This window comes from Carcharodon carcharias, chromosome 5, assembly GCF_017639515.1.
Source record: "Carcharodon carcharias isolate sCarCar2 chromosome 5, sCarCar2.pri, whole genome shotgun sequence".
NCBI classification, from domain to species: domain Eukaryota; kingdom Metazoa; phylum Chordata; class Chondrichthyes; order Lamniformes; family Lamnidae; genus Carcharodon; species Carcharodon carcharias.
In genome coordinates, this window is record NC_054471.1 from 84,278,305 (window position 1) to 84,301,035 (window position 22,731).

General features: G+C 43.0%; 1 protein-coding gene across 8 annotated transcripts in view; it reads left to right on the plus strand.

The window, feature by feature from the left end:
- The window catches only part of fam135a (family with sequence similarity 135 member A), a 259,444-nt gene that overhangs the window by 63,630 nt on the left and 173,083 nt on the right, over window positions 1–22,731 (plus strand). For all 8 annotated transcript variants that reach the window (XM_041187897.1, XM_041187900.1, XM_041187895.1 and 5 more), the window contains 2 exons: window positions 3,522–3,661; window positions 15,583–15,653. In XM_041187897.1, the coding sequence (XP_041043831.1) occupies window positions 3,522–3,661; window positions 15,583–15,653 (211 nt within the window). The remainder of the gene's footprint in view (window positions 1–3,521; window positions 3,662–15,582; window positions 15,654–22,731) is intronic.

A 22,731-nucleotide genomic window follows, 5' to 3' on the forward strand; every position in this document is an offset into this window, starting at 1 on the left:
TTCTGAGTGTTGATGGAGCTGCACTAATCCAGGCAAGTGGAAAGTATTCCAACAGATTCCTGATTTATGCCTTGCAGACGGTAGACTGGCTTTGGGGAGTCAGGAGGTGGGTTACTTGTTGAACTTCCAGCCTCTGACCTGTTCTTGTAACCATAGTATTTATAAGGCTGGTCCATTTCAGTTTCTGGTCAATGGCAACCCACAGGATGTTGTTAGTGGGGGATTCAGCGGTGCTAATGCTATTGAATGCAAAGGGAAGATGGTTTGATTTTGTCTTGTTGGAGACGGTCATTGCCCGGCACTTGTGTAGTGCAAATGTCACTTGCCACTTATCAGCCCAAGCCTGAATGTTGTCCAAGTCTTCCTGCACGTGGACACATACTGCTTCAGTGTGTGAGGAGTCACGAATGGTGCTGAACCTTGTGCAGTCATCAGCAAACCTCCCCACTTCTGACCTTGTGATGGAGTGAAGGTCATTGATGAAGCAGCTGAAGATGATTGGGCTGTGCTCACTATCCTGAAGAACTCCTGCAGTGATGTCCTGGAGCTGAGATGACTGACCCCCCCAACAGCCACAACCATCTTCCTTTGTGCTTGGTTCGCCTCAAACTAGCACAGAGTTTTCCCTAATTCCCATTGAATCCAGTTTTGCTAGGGCTCCTTGATGCCACACTTGGTCAAATGCGGCCTTGATGTCAAAGGCCGTCACTCTCACCTCACCCCTTGCATTCAGCTCTTTTGTGCATGTTTAGACCAAGGCTGTAATGGGGACAGGAGCTGAGTGACCTCAGCTTCTGCTTTTGTTAATTTTGGTGAGTCCCTGTGTATTGTTCAGTATTAGTTTCCTTTTAATTTCCAGAACACTGAACTCTTCGTCTTCTGTAACCACTTGAGCAAAATAATTATTCAACTCTCCACTATTTTCTTACTTTTATTCATCATGTCATTGTTGTTAGTTTTCAGGAAGCTCACGTTGCTCCTAGCCACACTCGTTCTCCTTATATAATTGTAAAATATTTTTGTGTTGATTTTGATATCATTCGGTGGAGAAGGTGGAAGAAAGAATATTGCATAAACTGAGTATTCTGAGCTAATCGATTGAGCTTACCCCATTTTACTGCTCACTCCAAAGTTTGCTATTTAGAAGGTAATTAAATTCTTTATAGAATGAAGAATGTAAACTATTGGTATTTAGGCCTTTAAATAGCAGGGTGAGGGTTAAGCTCCTTGAAGATTGTGCAGTCTACATATGGTTCATTAATTGGTGCAGGAGGGAAAAATAATGGACCAAATCACCTGTCTCCAGACTCTCGGAACCTGTGGAAATCCTGATGTCAGACCTCCATGGGAATTGCCCAGGATGATTCAACTTCCGATGGGACATTCTTCTGTTCCCTGAGACTAAGTAACATTGGAAATAGGAGCAGGAGCAGGCCATTTGGCCCTCAAGCCTGCTCCACCATTCAGCTTGGCCATGTCTGATCTACCTCAACGTAATTTTCTCGCATTTCCCCTTACCCCTTGATGCCCTTACTATCTAGAAATCTATTGATTTCTGTCTTGAATATATTCGATGACTGAGCCTCCATAGCCCTTTTGGGGCAGAGAGTTCCAAAGATTCACCACCCTCTGAATGAAGATATTTTTCCTTACCTCAGTCCTAACTGGCCTACCTCTTATTCTGAGACTGTATCCCTAGTTCTGGAACACCAGCCAGGAGAAACATCCTTCCTGCATCTAACTGTCGATCCCTGTAAGGATTTTATATGTTTCAATGAGATCACCTCTCATTCTTCTGAACTCGAGAAAATTGGCACAGTCTCTTCAATCTCTGCTCATAGGACAATCCCGCAATTCCAGAATCAGTTTGGTGAACCTTCATTTCACTCCTTCAATGGCAAGTATATCCTTCCTTAGATAAGAAGACAAAAACTACACAATACTCCATGTGTGGTCTCACCAAGGCTCTATGCAATCGCAGCAGGAAATATCTACTCCTGTACCTAAATCCTCTTGCAATAAAGGCCAACATACTATTTGCCTTCCTAATTGCCTGCTCAACCTGAATGATAGTTTTCAGTGACCCCCCCTACCCATTTACCCAATTCATCCACCTACCCCTACCCACCATATCCACCCTCTTATTCATTCATTCAATAGCATTCAGACCGGACATTTAAACTTGCCAAACACCAGTTAGTGTCATTAGTGTCTTGTCTTCCCCTGATTCTACTACAGTCTAATAGAGTTCTCCGAGCGGCACCACACTCCGCATTTCTGGGACAGTTAGGTTCAGAAGGCCCCTAAAAAAAGTGGAACAGCGTGAGGCCATGGGAATTTCTGGACGCAGTGGCAATCCGACGACGATGGTTGCCACTCCTCAGAAGATCTGGGCCAATGTCCACTGATATATTTTGAATTAATGACAAAGATGTTATGGACACAAGACAAAAGAAGTGTTATTGGTAGTGTTAAAGACGAAAGAATGTGCTGAAAGTGACGTAAAGATAAGGTAGCAGAATGTCCTGGACTTCATTCTCAAGTGATTCACCCAAAAGAAAAACAATGTTGTAATATCATAGTCATAATGCCACAGAAGGAGGTTATTCGGCCTGTTGAGTCGATGCCAACTCTCTGTACAGTAATCTAGTCAGTCTCATTCCCCTGCTGTATCCCCATACACTCTGTTATTTCCCTCAATTTCCTATCCAGTCATCTCATGAAACCACTGATTGTATCTGCTTCCACCACCTTTAATGTTCCCCTTGATTATTGTTTCTAAAACCTTACCATAGATATTAAACTGACCAGCCTGTAGCTACCAAGAATGTCCTGACACCCTTTCTTGACTAACAGTGTCACATTTGCTATTTTTCAATCCTCTGGCACCTCCCTCGTATCAAGGGAAGCCTATGGCAAGCCCTTCCTCTATGGCCATTCCCAGGTTGCCTCCCTTCAGCAATCTGGGAGGCAAGCCATCTGGACCAGGTGACTTAACCACTCCAAGCATAGCCAGCCTTTCCCATATATGCTGCTTGTTAATTTTCATACCATTCATTACCTCTGCCATCTCTGCTTCTACCTTTATTTTGCCAGCATCCTCTTTCTTGGTAAATAGCAATACCAAATGTGCCTCTAAGAATTTATTCTTTGTCCCATCCCATCTATTATCACCTACTTATTATTTACATGTTGGTAGAAGTAATCTGGCAATCCACCTGATGACCTTTGAGGGACATTATTGTGTCCAAAATGGCTGCTATGTTTATCTACATTGAAAGCAGTATAGCATTTCCAAAGTCATTCATTGCATATGAAACACTGAGATGTTTCCACGATTGTGATATATAAATAGAAGTTTTTTTAAAACTGTAGCATTCCATGCTTTTAATATATTGTTTTAAGTGCCAAAATCAACTTAAATTCCTGTTGAGTAAGTAATAAATACCAATGTTTGTTTCATGTGATACTAAGAATTGTAATATTTACTGTCTTTTGTACTTTTTATTTTCCTTTACTAGGATCTGAAGTCACCTTTCCCCCTGCTCCCCATGATTGTACAGTCTGCAGTAAAACATTTCAGATTCTTTATAAAAATGAAGAGATCATGGTTAACGACGTGTTACTCCTCAAAGTTAAAATGTTGCTTGATAGCAAGAAGGTAAAAAAGAACTTAACTTCAGATTCTACTTCAATATTTTGGTACAGTTTTAAAATGGTTCATTAACATTGAATAAGGTAGAAGTATTGTAAGCTTGATTTATGATGTCTAACAACAACAACTTGCAAAGTGCCTTTGATGTAGAAAATCATCCCAGGGAGCTTCATGGAAGCCAAAGAAACAGACATGATTTGGGTGACAAAAACCTTGGTCATGAGAGTGGGTTTTAGCTAGGGTGTTAAAGTTTATGGAAGGCATTTCTGAGCAAATAGGCCTAGATGACTGAGACCTTATTCAAGATCTTACAGTCTAATTAATCGAGCATTTACTTGTTCATGGAATGTGAGCATGTTGACAAGGCCGGCATTTGTTGCCCATCCCTAGGTGGTAGGAAACTGCTAGAGACTATGGTCATGGGTAAATAAGTTCTCACTTGGAGAAACCTTGGTTAATAATGGACAACCAGGATGGATTTGTTCAAGGCAAATCATGTCTGGCTTCCTGATTTACTTATTTGATGAACAGAGAAGTTGATGAAAGTAGTGCAGTAGATGTTACATATGTGGACTTTCAAAAGGCATTTGATTAAGACCATATATGAACTTGGGTATACCCTGAGGTGCGCAAATTTCTTTCATTTTTCGATTTGATCCATTTGTTCTGCTATATTGCCTCAATAGATGACCACACCATAAACAATACCTACTTGAAACACATCAGACTTAACTCACTTAGCAGAAGCGGTTTGGCAGTACGACTAATGATGCTGCCAAACACGTAGTAAATCTCTTTGACCATGTACTCTCTGAAAGAGAGGTGTTTGTTCTCACATGTGGCTTCGATTTTGATGTGCCTTTGTCCCACATCGAATGGGAAGAGAGATTTTCTGAGTTCGAACTCTTCTATTCCCAGCTATCCCACCACAACCCAGCATCCAATGAAGATGCTGAGCCCTTGAAAGCATGCCTAACTGATCTAGTGCATGCCTATTGCAGGATATGCAACAATTTGGCTGATTTTCACATACAGCAAAAATATATGGTAGCATTGCGAGACCTCAGGGCTAACCCAAAGATACATAGCTGTAAGCCTGACAAAGGAACTGGAATAGCCAACCTTAATGAGCATGATTACATTGACAAAATGCACATCGTCCTTAATAATGGGTCCAAATTCATATCCATTGGACCCACTGCTAAGCCTGACCGCACAGCCCTGCTCGAAAGCAAGTTACAAACACGCTTGTTGGACTTACGTAAGAGTAACAAGCTGCCTGATGGTGTATGTGAGAGGACTCAACCTCATGGCTCACTGCATCCACATATGTATGGGCTGCCTAAGATACACAAAAGTGATGTCCCTTTACACCCTATCTTATCTATGACTGGTTCTGCACAACATGAATTGGCAAAATAGTTGAGCAAGTTTCTACAACCAATTCTAAGCAGGTTGTCCACATACATGGCGAAGGATCTCTTCACCTTTGCGAAGACCATACAGGACTTGCATATCGATAGCAATATCGTGTCCATGTGCTCATTGCACATTGCTAGCCTATTTACCAATGTACCACTCAAGGAAGCCATAGATACTTGCACCATGTGACTGTATCATGGTGGCCTAGATGCACCCTGTTGTCTGAATCTGTATTCATTGAACTTATGAACTCAGCAACGTGCACAGTTGAGAACATTTTTATGACACCACATATGCCCAAATAGATGATGTTGTCATTGGATCTCCTCCCGCCCCAGTTCTTGTTAACATCTTCATCTGTTTCCACGAGAAATGTGTCATTGATAACATCATACCCTGTGCATACTTTCGATACGTAGATTATATGTTTGGCATGTTTGAGTCTGCAGCTGCATGTAAAAGTTTCCTTACACACCTTAATGGGCTCCATCCTGCACTCAAATCCACCTTTGAAATGGAGCAGTCGAACGAGCTCCCTTTTCTCGATGTGCTAGTTGGGTTCTCTACTGCTGTCTACTGTAAGCCCACCTTCACTGGTCCTTCCTACAGTTCTACATGCTATAAAATTGGCCTTAGCGGCTACCACATAAATATTTGCCATTTGCTCACCATGCAAGCTTGTTGGTGAAATTGGGTGCATCAAAGCTAATTTGCAGGTTGATGGCTGCCCCAATCAGATCATTGCTCTTTGTATATCATGCAGACTCATGAATGGGCCTAAGGCCACCACTTTTGGTCCTGAAAAGTGCCTGGTCTACCTCAGATTACCCTAGCAGGCGAAGGTGTCTCAAAAATTTGAAGAACAACCATTTCATGCTGCTACTGTGCCGTGGCAACACGAGTGGTATTCTCCACTAACAGGTTGCTGCCGTCAAACCAAAAAGACGTGCTGCCTATCACACAAATGAGTAACGTAGTATATGAATTTCAGTGCTAGTGTGATGCCTGTTGTGTGGACTGTATGTCCCAACCACTGGCAGATCGTGTCGAACAGCACATCGGCTATTCCCAACAGGCAAAGTACTAACCATGTTCACCCAGCCTGTGCTTGTAAAACTCAAACATATGTCCAGCATTAGATGTGATTCTGCAATTCGACAACATCCTCTCAACATGTATCCTGTCAGGCCCCTCAGAATCTTATATGTACCAATATGATCACCTCTCATTTTCCTAAACTCCTTCCATTATAAGGTCAGAAGTGGGGATGTTCGCTGATGATTGCACAATGTTCAGCACCATTCGCGACTTCTCAGATACTGAAGCAGTCCATGTCGAAATGCAGCAAGAACTGGACAATATCCAAGCTTGGGCTGGCAAGTGGCAAATAACATTCATGCCACACAAGTGCCAGGCAATGACCATCTGTATCAAGAGAGAATGTAACCATCGTCCCTTGACAGTCTGTGGCATCATCATTGCTGAATCCGCCACTATCAGCACCCTGGGGGTTACCATTGACCAGAAACTGAGCTGGACTAACCATATAAATATTGTGGTTGCAAGTACAGGTCAGGGGCTAGGAATCCTGCAGCAAGTAACTCGCCTCCTGACTCCCCAAAGCCCGTGCACCATCTACAAGACACAAGTCAGGAGTGTGATGGAATACTCTACGCTTGCCACACTCAAGAAGCTTGACACCATCCAGGACAAAGCAGCCTGCTTGATTGGCACCTCATCCACAAACATCTACTCCCTCCACCACCAATGCACAGTGGCAGCAGTGTGTACCATCTATAAGAGGTACTGCAGGAACTCACCAAGACTCCTAGACAGCATCTTCCAAACCCATGACCACTACCATCTAGAAGGGCAAGGGCAGTAAACAGATGGGAACAGCACCTGAAAGTTCCCCTCCAAACCACTCACCATCCTGACTTGGAAATATATCACCGTTCCTTCACTGTCGCCTGGTCAAAATCCTGGAACTTCCTCCTTAACAGCACTGTGGTTGTACATGGACTGCAGCAGTTTAAGAAGGCAGCTCACCACCACTTTCTCAAGGGCAATTAGGGATGGGCAATAAATGCTGGCCTAGACAGCGATACCCACATCCCATGAATGAATTTTTAAAAAAAGTTTTGCTCATAAGACAATCTCTTCATCCCAGGAATCAGCCTGGTGAACCTTCTCGGAACAGCTTCCAATGCAAGTATTTCCTTCCTTAGGTAAAGAGACCAAAACTGTATATAGTACTCCCAAGTGCAGTCTCACCAATGGTCTGTACAGTTGTAGCAAGATTTCCCTACTTTTAAATTCCATTCCGCTTGCAGTAAAGGCCAGCATTCCATTTGCTTTCCTAATTACTTGCTGTACCTGCATGCTAACTTTTAGTTATTCATGTACATGGACATCCAGATCCCTCAGTCCTGCCTTCTGTCTTCATTTAAATAATATGCTGCTCTTTTGTTCTTCATGCCAAAGTGGATAACCTCACTTTTTACCACATTATACTCCATCTGCAATTTTTTTGCCCACTTAACTGATCTGTATTTCTTTGCAGACTGTTTGTATTCACCTCACAACTTGCTTTCCTACCTATCTTTGTATCATCGGCAAATTTGGCTACAATAGTCATTAATGTAGATTGTAAATAATTGAAACCCCAGCACTAATTCCTGCAGCATTCGCATAATTTTAGTTGGCCAACCTGGAACTGACTCTGTTTCCCATTAATTAGCCAATCCTCTATCCATGCTAATGTGTCACCCGCAACATCACGAGCTCTTACCTTGTGCAGTAACCTTTTACGTGACACCTTATCAAGTGTCTTTTGGAAATCCAAATACACTACACCTACTGGTTCCCCTTTATTCATGCTGCTTGTTAAACCCAAAAAAACTAAAAACTATTTCCCTTTCAGAAAACCATGTTGTCTCTGCCTAATTTTATTAAGATTTTCTAAAGGTCTTGATACTGAATCCTTGGAATAATGGACTCTAGCATTTTCCCAATGACAGATGTTAGACTAACTGGCCTACAACTTCATGCTTTCTGTCTCCCTCCTTGAATAGTGGTGTTTCCTTTGTGGTTTTCCAATCTACTGAGACCTTTCCAGAATCTGAGGAATTTTGGAAAATTGCAGCCAGTGCATCCTTATCTCTGTAGCCTCTTCCTTTCAGACTCTAGGATGCAGGCCATCAGGCCCAGGGGACTTGTCAGCCTTTAGTCTCATTAGCTTTCCTAGTACCTTTTCTCTAGTGATCATGATTGTTTTAAATTCCTCCTTCCCTTTTGCCCCCCTGCTTTTCTACTATTCTTGGGATGCTCTTATACTGGTAAGACTGAGGCAAAATATTTTTCTCTGCCTTTGTTTCTCATTATTAATTTCCCTCTAAGGGACCAACGCTCAGTTTTGTTATTCTTTTCCTTTTTATACACTCGTAGAAACTTGTATTGTTTTTATATCGCTTGCTAGTTTTCTTTCATACTCTAATTTCTCTCTTTTTTTTAACCATCCTTTGCTGGTTTCTAAAATTTCCTAAGTCTTCTAGCTTACCACTAATCTTCACACCATTATACATTTTTGCTTTCAATTTGATACCATCCTTAAATTCCTTAGCCATGGATAGTGCATCCTTCTCGTAGAGTCTTTCTTTCTCAATTAAATATATCTCTGTTGAAAGTTATCAACTATCTCCTAAATGTTAGTCACTGCTTCTGTACTGTCTTACCCTTTGACCTATTTTCCCCATTTCATTTAGCCACCTCTGTCTTCATGCCCTTTTAATTGTCTTTATTTAAGTTTAAGGCACTAGTTTCAGTCGAAGATTTCTCACACTCAAGCTGAATGTAAAATTTTATCATGTTATGGTCACTCGTACCTGGAGGATCCTTTACTGTGAGGTCATTAATTAATCCTGTCTTATTATACATCACTAGATCTGAAATAGCCTGTTCCCTGGTTGGTTCCAGAACATATTGTTCTAAGAAACTGTCCAAAACACACTCTATGAACTCATCCTCCAAGCTATCTTTGCCAATTTAATTTGTCCAATCTATATGAAAATTCAAATCTCCCACAATTATTGCAGCAGATTCCTTACAAGCCATCATTATTTCTTGATTTACACTTCATTCTACAATGTGGCTTCTGTTGGGGGCCAATAAACCACCCCACCAGTGACTTCCTTCCTTTGCTCTTTCTTATCTCCACCCAAACTGTACATTTTGAACCAAGGTCATTTCTCACTATTGTGCTGATTTCATCCTTTACTAACCCAGCTGCCCCACCACCTGCACCTTTCTTCCTGTCCTTATGTCAAATACCCTTGAATATTCAGTTTCCAGCCTTGGTTACCACGCAGCCATGTCTCTGTAATGGCTTTTATCAGACTAATTTATTTCTGTTTGTGCTATCAATTCATCTATCTTGATACAAATGCATGCATTCAGATATAGGGCCTTTCATGCTGACTTTTTAACATTTTTCCCTATTCTGATCTTATTTGCTGGTCTACTTTTATGTTTGTATGCCATGTCTCTTCCTGCCACACTATACTATACTATTACCTTGTCCTTTCTCTTTTGCTATCGAGCGGCACTTACTCAGAAAGAACCTGCTCGCTGATGCTCAGTTTGGGTTCTGACAGGGCCACTCAGCTTCTGACCTCATTACAGCTTTAGTTCCAACATGGACAAAAGAGCTGAACTCGAGGTGAGGTGAGAGTGACTGCCATTGACATCAAGGCAGCATTTGACCGTGTGTGACATCCAGGAACCCTAGCAATACTGTGATCAATGGAATCAGAGGGAAACTCTACACTGGTTGGAGTCATACTTAGCATAAAGGAGGGTGGTTGTAGTTAAAGGTAAAAGCCAAATACTGCGGATGCCGGAAATTTGAAATAAAAACAAAATGCTGGAAAAATTCAGCAGGTCTGGCAACATCTGTGGAAAGAGAAAAAGAGTTAACATTTCGAGTCTGTATGACTCTTCAGTTAAAGAGAAGTAGAAATATGATGGATTTTATACTGTTTAAAAGGGCTGGAGCAGGTGGAACGAGATAGAAGGTCAGGGATAGGTGCCAGCTAGGGAGACACTGACAAAGATGTCATGGACACAGACAAAGGGAGTGTTAATGGTAGTAGTGAAGACTAAAGAAGGTGCTGATAGTGGCATAAATGTAAAATAGCAGAAGGTGTTAATAGCAGAACAAGGGTCAGCACTCTGTGAAAGCAGAACATAAAAACAAGAGATAGATGGCCCTGTGGGAATGGGGGGTTTTGAGGAAAAAGGATAAAAAATGAACAAACAACTAAAAGAATAAAATAAAATTTTAAATAAATAAATAATTTGCTTTTAACGATGGGAGCGAGTTCATGGTGTGAAAATTGTTAAATTCAGTGTTAAGCCCGGAAGCCTGTAAGATCCCTAATCAGAAGAATAGGTGCTGTTCCTCTGGTTTGCATTGGGCTTCACTGGAACATTGCAGCAGGCCAAGGACAGACATGTGGATGGTGTGTTAAAATGGCAAGCAACGGGAATGTCTGGGTCATGCTTGCGAACTGAGCGAAGGTGTTCCTCAAAGCAGTGACCCAGCCTGCGTTTAGTCTCCCCAGTGTCGAGGAGACCATATTGGGAGCAATGAATACAGAGGAACAAATTGAAGGAGGTGCAAGTGAAGCGCTGCTTCACCTGAAAGGAGTATTTGGGGCTTTGAATGGTGAGGAGGGAGGAAGTAAAGGGGCAGGTGTTGCACCTTCTGCGATTGCATGGGAAGGTGCCATGGGAAGGGGATGAGGAGTTGGGGTGATGGAGGAGTGGACCAGGGTGTTCCGGAGGGAATGGTCCCTATGGAATGTTGCCAGGGGGAGGGGGGGGGGGGGTCGCTGAGGGGGAGATGTGTTTGGTGGCTGCATCATGCTGGAGTTGGCAGAAATGGTGGAAGATGATCCTTTGAATGCGGAGGCTAGTGGGGTGAGAAGTGAGGACAAGGGGGACCCTATCATGGGAAGGAGGGGAAGGAGTGAACGCAGAGGCACGGGAGTTGTGGGCTCTGCCAACCACCATTGGGGGTGGAGGTGGGGGGACCCTGGTTAACGAAAAAGGAGGACATATCAGCAGCTCGTTTTGGAAAGTGGCATCATCGGAACAGATGAAATGGAAGCAAAGAAACTGAGCGAATGGGATGGAGTCCTTAGAGGAAGCAGGATGTGAAAAGCTGCAGTCAAGGCAGCTGTGGGACTCAGTGGGCTTTTAATGAATAATGGTGGATAGTCTATCACCAGAAATGGAGACGGAGAGGTCAAGGAAGGGAAGGGAAGTGTCAAAGGTGGCCCATGTGAAGGTGAGAGAGGGGTGAAAATTGGAAACGAATTTGATAAATTTTTCTAGGTCCAGACGAGAGCATGAAGTGGCATTGATACAGTCATCAATATAGCGAAAGAAGTGTTGTAGGAGGGGGCCTGAGTAGGACTGGAACAAGGAATGTTCCACATACCCCACAAAAAGACAGGCATAACTGGGCCCATGCAGGTACCCATAGCCACATCTTTTATTTGGAGGAAGTGAGACAAATTAAAGGAGAAATTGTTCAATGAGTGAACAAGTTCAGCCAGGCGGAGGAGGGTGGTGGTGGATGGGGATTGTTTGGGCCTCTGTTCAAGGAAGAAGTGGAGACCCTTCAGACCATCCTGGTGGGGAATGGAGGTGTAAAGGGATTGGACACCCATGGTGAAGAGGAGGCGGTTGGGGCCAAGGAGCTGGAAATTGTTGATATGATGTAGGGCATCAGAAGAGTCCCGAATATAGGCGGAAAGAGAATGGAGTCAAGATAAGAAGAAATGAGTTCCTTGGGGCAGGAGCAGGCTGACGCGATCTGTCTACCGGGACAGACCTGTTTGTGGACTTTGGGAAGGAGGTAGAAGCAGGCTGTGTGAGTTTGAGGGACAATGAGGTTGGAAACTGTGGAGGGAAGATCTCTAGAGGAGATGAGGCCAGTGGCAGTCCTGGAAGCAATGGCTTAATGTTCGGTGGTGAGGTCATGGTCTGGGGCAGTTAGGAAGAAGTGTCTGAGAGTTGGTGCTCAGCCTCTGCAAGTTAGAGGTCTGTACACCAGACATCAGGAGCACCGCCCTTGTCAACAGGTTTGACAACAAAGTCAGATTTTGACCTGAGGGAACAGAGTGCAGCAAGTTCAGAAGGACACAGGGTGCAGTGGGTGAGAGGAGCAGAGAAATTAAGGCAGCCAATGTCACGCCGATAGTTCTCAATGAAAAGATCAAGAGCAGGTAAGCAGCCAGAGAGAGGGGTCCAGATACAGGGAGAATATTGAAGCTGAGTGAAAGGATTTGTTGAACAGTGGTGGTGGGGGGGGCTTCCTGCCCAAAGAAGTGAGCACGGAGACAAAGGCAGCAGAAGAGGAGTTCAGCATCGTGCCGAGCCCAAAATTCATTAAGGTGAGGGCGTAAGAGGATCAAACTGAGTCCTTTGCTGAGTACAGAACCTTAAGCATCAGAGAGGGGAAGGTCAGAGGGTATGATGAATACATGGCAAGGGCTGGGATTAGAAGACGGCCTGGGGTGGAGGGTCCCGGATGGGTGTTGGTATCAGCAGGTTGTTGGAGCTTGCGTTCCCTGACACCTGAGAGGAAGAGAAAAAGTTTCTTGTTAAGGCATCGGATGAGATGAAGAATAAAATGAAACTGGTACAAGGACAGCTTTCAGATATGGTGAGTCAGTCACTCTACCTCTCTCTGTGCGCTCATATGGTGGCACATGGCACTGAGTATGGATCTCAGGGTGTCGAAAGAATGGCATTCCGAGGAATGTTTTATGTCCCGGAGATGCCTGTAATCCTGGGTGGATTTGAAACATGAAGGATGGAATTTCAGTTGGAATCCGCCTGGGGTAAGTCAGAGATGGAGACAGTCGCTGAGGAAGGAAATATGGCTGTGAAAGCCAGTTTTGGTAAACAATTTATCAAACACCAGGAGGGACATGGAAAGCAATGAAGGTTAACGGTGAAAGAGATAAATGGAAATCATGTCAAAGAGAAGAGCAGTACTTCTTCAAGGTAAGCATTCCTGGAAGAGAAGTGGCAGTGAATTAAACACTAACATAAAAGCAAGAATGGCTGTGGTTGTTGGAGGTCAATCATCTCAGTTCCAGGACATCATTGCAGGAGTTCCTCAGGGTAGTGTCCTAGGCCCAACCATCTTCAGCTGCTTCATCAGTGACCTTCCTTCCATCATAAGATCAGAAGTGAGGATGTTCGCTGATGATTGCACAATCATCATGAAGGACAAGAGCAGCAGGCACATGGGAACACCACCACCTGCAAGTTTCCCTGCAAGCCACACACCATCCTGACTTGGCACTATATCACTGTTCCTTCACTGTCACTGGGTCAAAATCCTGGAACTCCGTCCCAAATAGCACCTACACTACATGGATTGCAGTGGTTCAAGAAGACTGCTCACCACCAGTTTCTCAAGAACAATTAGGAATGGGCAATAAAAATGCTGGCCTAGCCAATGATACCCACATCCTGTGAAAGAATGGGAGATGCATTGATATGGTTAACTGTGTCGTAGGCTGAAGTGAAGTCAAGAACAAGGAGAGGCAATGCACTACAGTCATAGTTACCAAGCATGTCATTTGTACTTTTGGCAAGAAACATGGCAGTGCCACAGTAAAGATTTGGAGAGACTGATTCATGGAGTTACGTGAATGAATGATATGGATTTGGAAAAGGAAGTGAAGTTGGGATGGAGTGATAGTTTGCAAGGACAAGGGTTGATGATGTGTCTGTTAGGAGTGGGTAATATTGGAGGTTCTTAAAGGAAGGAAAACAATAACTGTGGAGAGTAACCTATAATGTCAGGTAGCAAAAGCACCAGGAGGGGAAGTTAGTGGTCAACAGTTTAATGGGAATAAGGACAAGAGAGCATGCAGGAGATGAATTTCTAGAAAAAGATGAACATGTAATACAATATGAGACAAAGACACAAATTCAGGGCTTGGGTAAAGGGGCACCTTGGTAGACAGGGCAGTGAGCAAGTGCAGCAAAGTGAGCAGAATCAATACAATGGACAGTTCCAAATTTAGTGACAAAGATGCCCATGAACGTTTCGTGGGAGATGAGGATGGAGTGAGCACGGCAATATATTTAACGAGTGATTGGCACGGGGGAAAAGAAACTGGGGCTTGTCTTTGTAGGGTTTGCCAGATTAAAATAAGTCCCAATTATGCTGGATGTGGTCCAGTCAGATCTACCGATGAATGGCTAAACCTGTTAGGTGCCTGATAAATTGAAGTCTGCACTTCCTGAACTTGAGAGTGAACGGGGAACAACCAGAGTGGATGAAAGTGAGGCTTTTGCTGGAGGTAGATGGATAGCTGCTGAAGTATTGTGGCACATGATGGGTCAAAGTCTACTCCGTTGGAAGCTTGAAAATACAATTTTGAGTAACTTGAGGAAGAGTCTATTCCGGGGTGGATGCAGAAAGAAGACTGGTTGAAGGGGCATATGAAAATGTAGTTGGCAATGGTGTTGTCTGTGATTGAGATGATAGGATTGGAGATATCGCATGGTGCAGCAAGATCAAACTGGGGTGACTGAATATGGGGCAGAATTTAAATAGAGAAAGAAGTTCCAGGAGGGCAGTGAAATTAGAGTAGGAAGGGCAAGATGAGCTAAAATGGAAATTGAAATGACCAAGAATGAAAAATCACATATTGCTGAAGACAAAAGGAGGGGGGATATCACAGTCAGAAGTTTTGGACCGGCGTCAGTTGGCTATAGGGAATGAGCATTTAGAGAGAGAAGTGAGAGTTAAAACAAGATGTGGTGTTCAAAAGAGGAAAAGCTACTGGTAAGGGTAAGCACAGGCCAAAATGTGATTTGGTAATAAGAACCACACTGTCAGTGGCAAATATAGCCCAGTGCGGAGACTTCAGTAAGTGCGAAGTGTTAGTGCGGTGAACTAAGTTTAAGTAAAACCCATGATCTCTCTGCAGCTGCCAGTAATAAGGTTGCAGATGGCATTTAATCTGACTTCATTAACTTCCACATATGCTCAGAATTTCACAGCCCTAGATAAGTGTGAACATGCAGTTTGGGGAAAATCATTAAGCTAAAAGCAAAATATTGTGGCTCTGAAAAAGTCATACAGACTCTACATGTTAACTCCATTTCTGTCTCCGCAGATGCTGCCAGACCTCCTGAGTTTTTCCAGCATTTTCTGTTTTTATATGGGGAAAATCATTCATTGATTATGCTGTATTTGCCACTTTTATTCTGTTAGCAGTATGTTTAATATTACAATAATTAGTTTAATTTTTTTTCTAAAATATATAATAAGGCACAATTTGTGTCTATTAAAACTTTGAGCTACAAAATTGAACAATTTTAATATCTGTCATGTTAGAACTGGTTTGAAGTAAAAATTGTAAATTGGTTGAGGAAGTAAAAATAATAGGCAACTTCAATTTTATTGTCAGATTGAAGAGTCCCTGAATGAGATGGATTTCCAGTTGTCTTTAGACCTCAATTTCACTGACAAAGATTTTGCGTGAGTATTCATCAAAAGGTTAGGATTATTTTGTTTTATTATTTTGTAATAATGATACCAAGTCATGTGGAAATTTTAGTTTGCAGCCAACCTTTGTGGTGATTATAAATACATTTTCATTTTATTTTTGGAATCTAGATGACAATGGCAAGGTCTCATTTCTTACCCATCCCAGGTTTCTCTGACTAGGTGATGGTATGCTTTCTCCACTAGCTGTGATGTTGAGAATTAGTGGGTGTTGAGAATTCACGTCTTCTGCCAATATCTACTCCATGTTTAATGGTGTGGGTTTGTCCCTCAAGCAATTTGATTGCCTTCTTATGTACCAAGCCAACTTATGTACAAAAAAGGCTAACTTTTGCTTGTGTACAAAGTAAAGAATCCACACTATGTCACATATGGGAGGGTTATAACTTGACCCAGAAAGATAAATTCAGTCTATCTGTCCTTCCAACAGTGCATGGTTATTTCTTCCTCGAAGCCTCTCAGATGCCTTTATCCTATCACAGATTTCCTTTTACTTTTCTCTTTTTGGAGCCTTCTTGCTCTTTAGTTAACTGGCTTCTCACCTCTAGTTTTGAGTAAATCAACGTGCATGGCCATACATTAGGACCACCCGCTTACTGTTTACATGTCAGTGGAAGATTTTTGGGTTCCTTTTTAGGTTAACTGCCTTTCTATTGTTATATTCTCTCTTTGCCAATCTTATGTTCCTCTTTAACTTTTCTCTCAACTTAATTGTATTTGGCCTAGTTCTCGCTTGAAGAATTCACCTACCATGCATGATACACCCTGTTTTTACATTTCATCATATTCTCTATCTCCCTCGTTATCCAAGAAACCCTAGCTTTCTAGCTTGTTGGAATGTATCTAGCCTGTACCTGAAATATCTCTTCCTTAAGGATCACCTAGAGTCACGGTGAATGGGGACTGGTTTTGGGCACTACTTGAGAAAGAAGGAGGTATTGAACTATACATTCATAGCTTCCATATACCACCAGGTATAAGTACCTCAGCTTCTCCACTGCGAGCCATATTCCTAAACTTCTCTCTCTTCTGTCCTCACCTCCAACAACAAATGTGATCAGCTGATGCATTTCCTGGTCTCCAAGATTAAAATCATCCAAACAGCTGTCATTTCACAACCGTCCTGTAACTCACCACTGGCTGAGCTTCGTCTAGTCTTCCCTGCCCACCCCTCCCCCCGGCCCATTATTTCCCCCCAACAGTATCTTTCCCGAATTTTTCTCCTGTCACCCCTAATGCCCTATCTTAGTTTTTCTTGTCCTGCTCTCTTGACCATCTTCCCAATAAACAATTGACCACCCAACTTCCCTTCCTGGCTCCAATGTTAGCTGAGATTATGATTCTCTCTCCTCGAGTTCTTCCCCTCTTTCCTTTAAATCTGTTGTCATCGCCCCTCTCAGAAAAAAACAAACCTATGCCTCCTCTGTCCTTGCAAGCTATCACTCCACCCCCAACTTCCCTCACTTCACTAAAGCCATTGAGTTTGTGTGGCCTCCCAAATTTGTGCCTATCTTTCCCAGAATTCCATGTTTGAATCTCTCCAGTCAGGTTTTTGCCCTGCCACAATATCGGAGCAGCTTTTTTTAAAGTCACAAATGGCATTTGTTATGACCAGGTGAGGAGGGGCAACCTGGCTCCCCTCTATTCAACTTCCTCAGTTCGTTGAAACAAAGGTTTGTTTCTTTATCATGAGGATATGCCTTTTCCAAATCAGAATGTATTTAATTATTTACGCTGTGAGCAATAAGGAGCCAATCAAACAATGTTTTCTTGAGTCAAAGAGCAAATTTATTACCCACTAAACCTAAGAAAAATAATAAAAACACGACATCAAGCATTCGGCTCTCATGTAGTCATTTGGACACACACACCACACCACACGCACGCGTGCACACGCACGTATCAGAAATAAGGGGAGTTAGAGCCTAATTTTAAAAAGTAGAAGTTTTGATTGTCCTTGAGGCATAGATTGTAAATGCTGTGGCTGATTTAGGTTAGCTGATTTCTTGGATGTGGCCAAATGTAAAAGATGTTGCAATTATTATGAGACCTCAGTTCACTGGTAGGTTTATGGTAATGCTGGCTTCTCAAACTGGGCAACAGGCTTATTCCAAAAGAGAGAGAAGAAGAGAGAGCAGCCTTTAGCCTGTTTCTTCTGCTGAAGACTTTCTTGACACCACCTGCGCCACTTGCAATCTCTCTCTAGTGACTGGGCAGGCTTGCCTTGAAATACTTCACTCATTGTGTATTTCCAAGAGGAAACGTCTGTCTGTGGCAGCCATTGTTTCAATAACCAGCGCTTTGCATTTTTAATATAACTGTCCTTAGACAGTTATGTGGTTTGATGGGTGTCTGGATTATAGGAAATGTTTCTCTCTTCACACTCCCCTAAGGGTGATTTGTTTGCTTGTCACCTTCAGCTGGGAATATGGCCTTGCATTTTTAAGCAGTTTGCTCAAATTGCAAAATTTCGAGTCAGTTCAGTTGAAAATTTGTACTTACAAAAATAAAGGGCCATAGCCTCATGACACATCCAGTGTGACTGTGACAAAGGTAAACTACTGTTCCTCATCTTTCTCAATCTCTCTGTAACCTTTGGCATAGTTGATCACACCATCCTCCTTCAACACCTCTCCACATTCATCCAGTTGGATGGGACTGCACTCACCCAGCCCCATACTTATCTAATACAAAACCTAAAAACTGCAGATGCTGTAAATTTGAAATAAAAACAGAAAATGCTTGAAATATGTGAAGGCCTGGTAGGACCTGTGGAAAGGGGGAAGGACGATGTGGCCATTTTCCTGACTTGTTTTTATGAAAGTCATTGACCTGAAATGTTAACTGTTCCTCTCTTCACAGGTGCTTCCAGACATCCAATCTTATCTATATAATCATAGCCAGAAATTCACCACCAGTGGCTTCTCTTGTTCCTGCACACTTGCCTTTGGTGCCCCCCCTAAGGATTCATCCTGGGCCCCTTCTTCTCATCTACATGCTGCCCCTGGCGCAGCATTATTCAAAAGCACATTAGTTTCCACTGTACACTGATCGACACCCAGCTCTTCCTCACCTCCACCCCTCTCAACCCCTCCACTATTTCTAAATTGTCAGATTCCTTGTTTGATATCCAATACTGGGTGACCATAAATTTCCTCCAATTAAATATTGGGAAGACTGTGTGATGTCCAGAAGACATGAAAGAGATCATAAACTGTTTCATTCAAACCTTACCTTTTTGCTTATTTAATAGTGGACTTTGCTGAACCAAATGATGGCTGCTATAGGCCACATGATTCACAAGTTAGCCACTGTTTATGGAAATTTCCAACAGCAGTTACAGGACAAAAGCTCAACCCTCAGCCCTGTAGAATCTCTCACCTCTCATTATGAGGACACATTTCAATCGACGAAACCAGGGACCAACAGGCAACTTGTCTCCCCAGCCTGGACTACAACAAAGGGAGACCATCAAAACTTGTTGTACCTGCAGAGATGTTAAAAGCCAACATCTATCTCCTAAGGTAAACAATGGACTTTGACCAGAGGCATAGAAACTGCTTGTTAGCCTACAACTGACTTATTAATGGGCGACATCACATGACTCAAGCTTCAGGTCTTTGGGAAGTTTTAATTTTACATTTCTAGACTCGCAACTCAGTCTGCTGCTTAAACTTCAGCCTGCAAACATCAGAACAAGACTCCAGGCTGGCCAACAGCCTGCATCAAGTCTAAGCCCTCAGAACCCCCTTTTTCTGGAAGAATCCTGCTGAGCAGACCAAGTGTCTGAATACCAGCCGCATTTCGTGGTGTCACCATAAACTTTAAAATAATTCTGAAAACACCTGCTTCAGCCTGAACTGCGGCTCCTCCGTGAAAGAACCCCCACTGGACTCTGACTTTCTGGACTCTGGCAATCACTGATATCTATACCTGTGGTGCTTTTTCTTTGAAGTTATTCATAGTTGTAAAAACTTCTCTTTCCTATCTTCTTATTATGTGCTCGTGTGTGTGTGTGTATGAAATTGCGACCCTTCCCCGGGTTTGAATATGTGAATTGACTATACTTCTAATTTAATTTCTATTTCAAAAATTAGAACGCCTCTGCTTATGGACAGACAGCAAAAATAAAAGAGTTCAGTTTGGCCTCTCTCTCCCGTCCATAACAACTGAAGCCATTGTCTTCAATCCCTAACACAAACACCACTTCCTCTCCACCAACTCCAGCCCTCTCCCTGGAAACTGTCTTGAGTCTGAACCAGACTGTTTGCAACCTTAGTCTCGGGATCAAATAAGGCACTAACTTTTCCACTACACATCTGTGCCTTTGCTAAGACCACTGATTTCCACCTCTGAAAGATTATCCTGTCTTGGCTCTTCTGCTGCTGAAACCCTCATCCATTCTTTGATTACCTCCAAGCTTGATTGGTCTCCTCCATTCTACCCTCAGTAAATTTGAGGTCACCCAAAACTCAGCATGTGTCCTAACTCGCATCAAATCCCCTTCACCCATGCTTACTGATCTACACAGGCCACCAGTTAAGCAGCACCTTGATTTTAAAATTCTTATCCTTGTTTTCAAATCCCTCCATGACCTTGCTCCTCCCTATTTCTGTAATCTGCTCCAGTCCTACAATCATCTGAGACATCTGCTCCAATTCTGCCCTTTTGAACATCCCTGATTTTAATTGCTCAGCGCTTGTTGGCTGTGCCTTTAGTTACCTAGACCCAAAACTCTGGACATCCCTCCCTAAACCCCTCTACTTTGCTTTCCTTCTTTAAGACATTCATTAAAATCTACCTCTTTGACTATGTTTTTGGTCATCTGCCCCATTATCTCTTTATGTGGCTCAGTGTCATATTTTGCTTTCTCATTCATCTGAAATACTTTGACCTTTTTTTAAAAGCACTATATAAATACAAAGTTGTCATAATGGAAAGGAGATGGCTGGGGCTGGAAAACTGGAAATGGTAGAGGCCATCAGAAGAGCCACAGATGTAGGTGGATAGGAAGTGGACAGGGGGAAAATAGTGTCATGGTAAGACAAAGTAAGTTTGCGGTAAGATCAAGCTTGTGAGCCTTAGGGAGGGGGTTAGATAAACCGTTGGAGAGCTGTGAGGTTGGAGGCCATGGAAGGGCAAGATCTCTTGACATGAGGTCAGTAATACATTGGTGAATGATGACATTGTTCAGTTGTGAGATCCGTATCGAGAGGTGGGGGCAGGAGGTGTTATCTGAGAGTTGCTGTTCAACTTGGCAAGGTAGATTTGCTTCTACTGTACAGCAACAATTGCTTTGATGATAAAAGCAAAATGCTGTTGATTCTGGAAGTCTAAAACAGGTCATTTACAGCCTTGGTTTAAACATGGACATAAGAGCTGAACTCCAGAGATGAGGTGAGAGTGACTACCTTCAACATCAAGGCAGCATTTGACCGAGTATGGCATCAAGGTGCCCAAGCAAACTGAAGTCAATGAGAATTAGGGGAAACTCTTTGCTGGTTTGAGGCATACCTAGCACAAAGGAAGATGGTTATGGTTGTTAGAGGTCAATCATCTCAGCTCCAAGACATCACTGCAGGAGTTCCTCAGGGTAGTGTCCTCGGCCCAATCATCTTCAGCTGCTTCATCAATGACCTTCCTTCCATCCTCAGGCCAGAAGTGGGGAAGTTCACTGTTCACGACTCCTCAGATACTGAAGTAGTCCATGTTCAAATGCAGCAAGACTTGGACGATATCCAGGCTTGGGCTGACAAATGGTAAGTAACATTAGCGCCACACAAGTGCCAGGCAGTGACTATCTCCATCAAGAGAGAATCTAACCATTGCCCCTTGACATTCAATGGCATTAGCATCGCTGAATCCCCAACTATCAACATCTTGTGGGTTACCATTGACCAGAAACTGAACTGGACTAGCCATATAAATGCTGTGGCTACAAGAGCAGGTCTGAGGCTAGGAATCCTGTGGTAACTCACCTCCTGACTCCTCAAAGCCTGTCACCATTTACGAAGCACGAGTCAGGAGTATGATGAAATACTCCCCACTTGCCTGGATGAGTGCAGCTCCCACAACACTCAAGAAGCTTGACATGGTCCAGGACAAAGCAGCCCACGTGATTAGCACCCCATCCACAAGCATTCACTTCCTCCATCACCAATGTACAGTAGCAGCAGTGTGTACCATACAAGATGCACCCAGGCTCATTAGAGAGCACCTTCCAAACCACGACCACTACCATCTAGAAGGGACAAGGGCAGCAGGTAGATGGGAGCACCACCACCTGGAAGTTCCCCTCCAAGGCACTCACCATCCTCACTTGGAAATATATTGCTGTTCCTTCAGTGTTGCTGGGTCAAAATCCTGGGACTCCCTTCCTAACCTATATCACATGGATTGCAGCAGTTCAAAAAGACAGCTTACCACCACCTTCTCAAGGGCAACTAGGGATCGGCAATAAATGCTGGCCCAGCTAGCAAAGCCCACATCCCATTAATGAATTTTTAAGTAAAAAAATCATACGAGGCTCGAATTATTAAGTCTGTTTCTCTTTGCACGGATGCTGCAGACCTGCTGAGTTTTTCCAACATTTTCTGATTTTTACTGCTTTGATGATGCCTGGATTGGAGTTGAGAGAACAGAACACTGCATATCAATGGGAACCAGTTCAGGGAAGTTATGAAGAAACTGACATCATCCTGGCAATTCTCACGATAAAGGTGGAGCAGAGGCACCCAGATGAATTGAACTAAAAGACCAGAGAACAGTCTAGATAGGGGAAGCCTTTTGGTCATCATAATAGTTATAGAAACCAAAACAATGAACGAGAGCTCAGTATCATGGCAAGCTCAGAATTTGATGAGTTGACGAATGATAATAGATCATTTGAGGTCAGAGATGAGATGGTCAGAGGATATAATACAGCAAGGGATGAGTTTGGAAGAAGGACAAGATCAAAAGAAAGTGAAAAGGCAGAAGAATAAGATTGAAAGCTGGAGGTTGTTGAAGTTTACAATTCCTGCCATCTGAAAAGAAGAATGCATTGGATGAA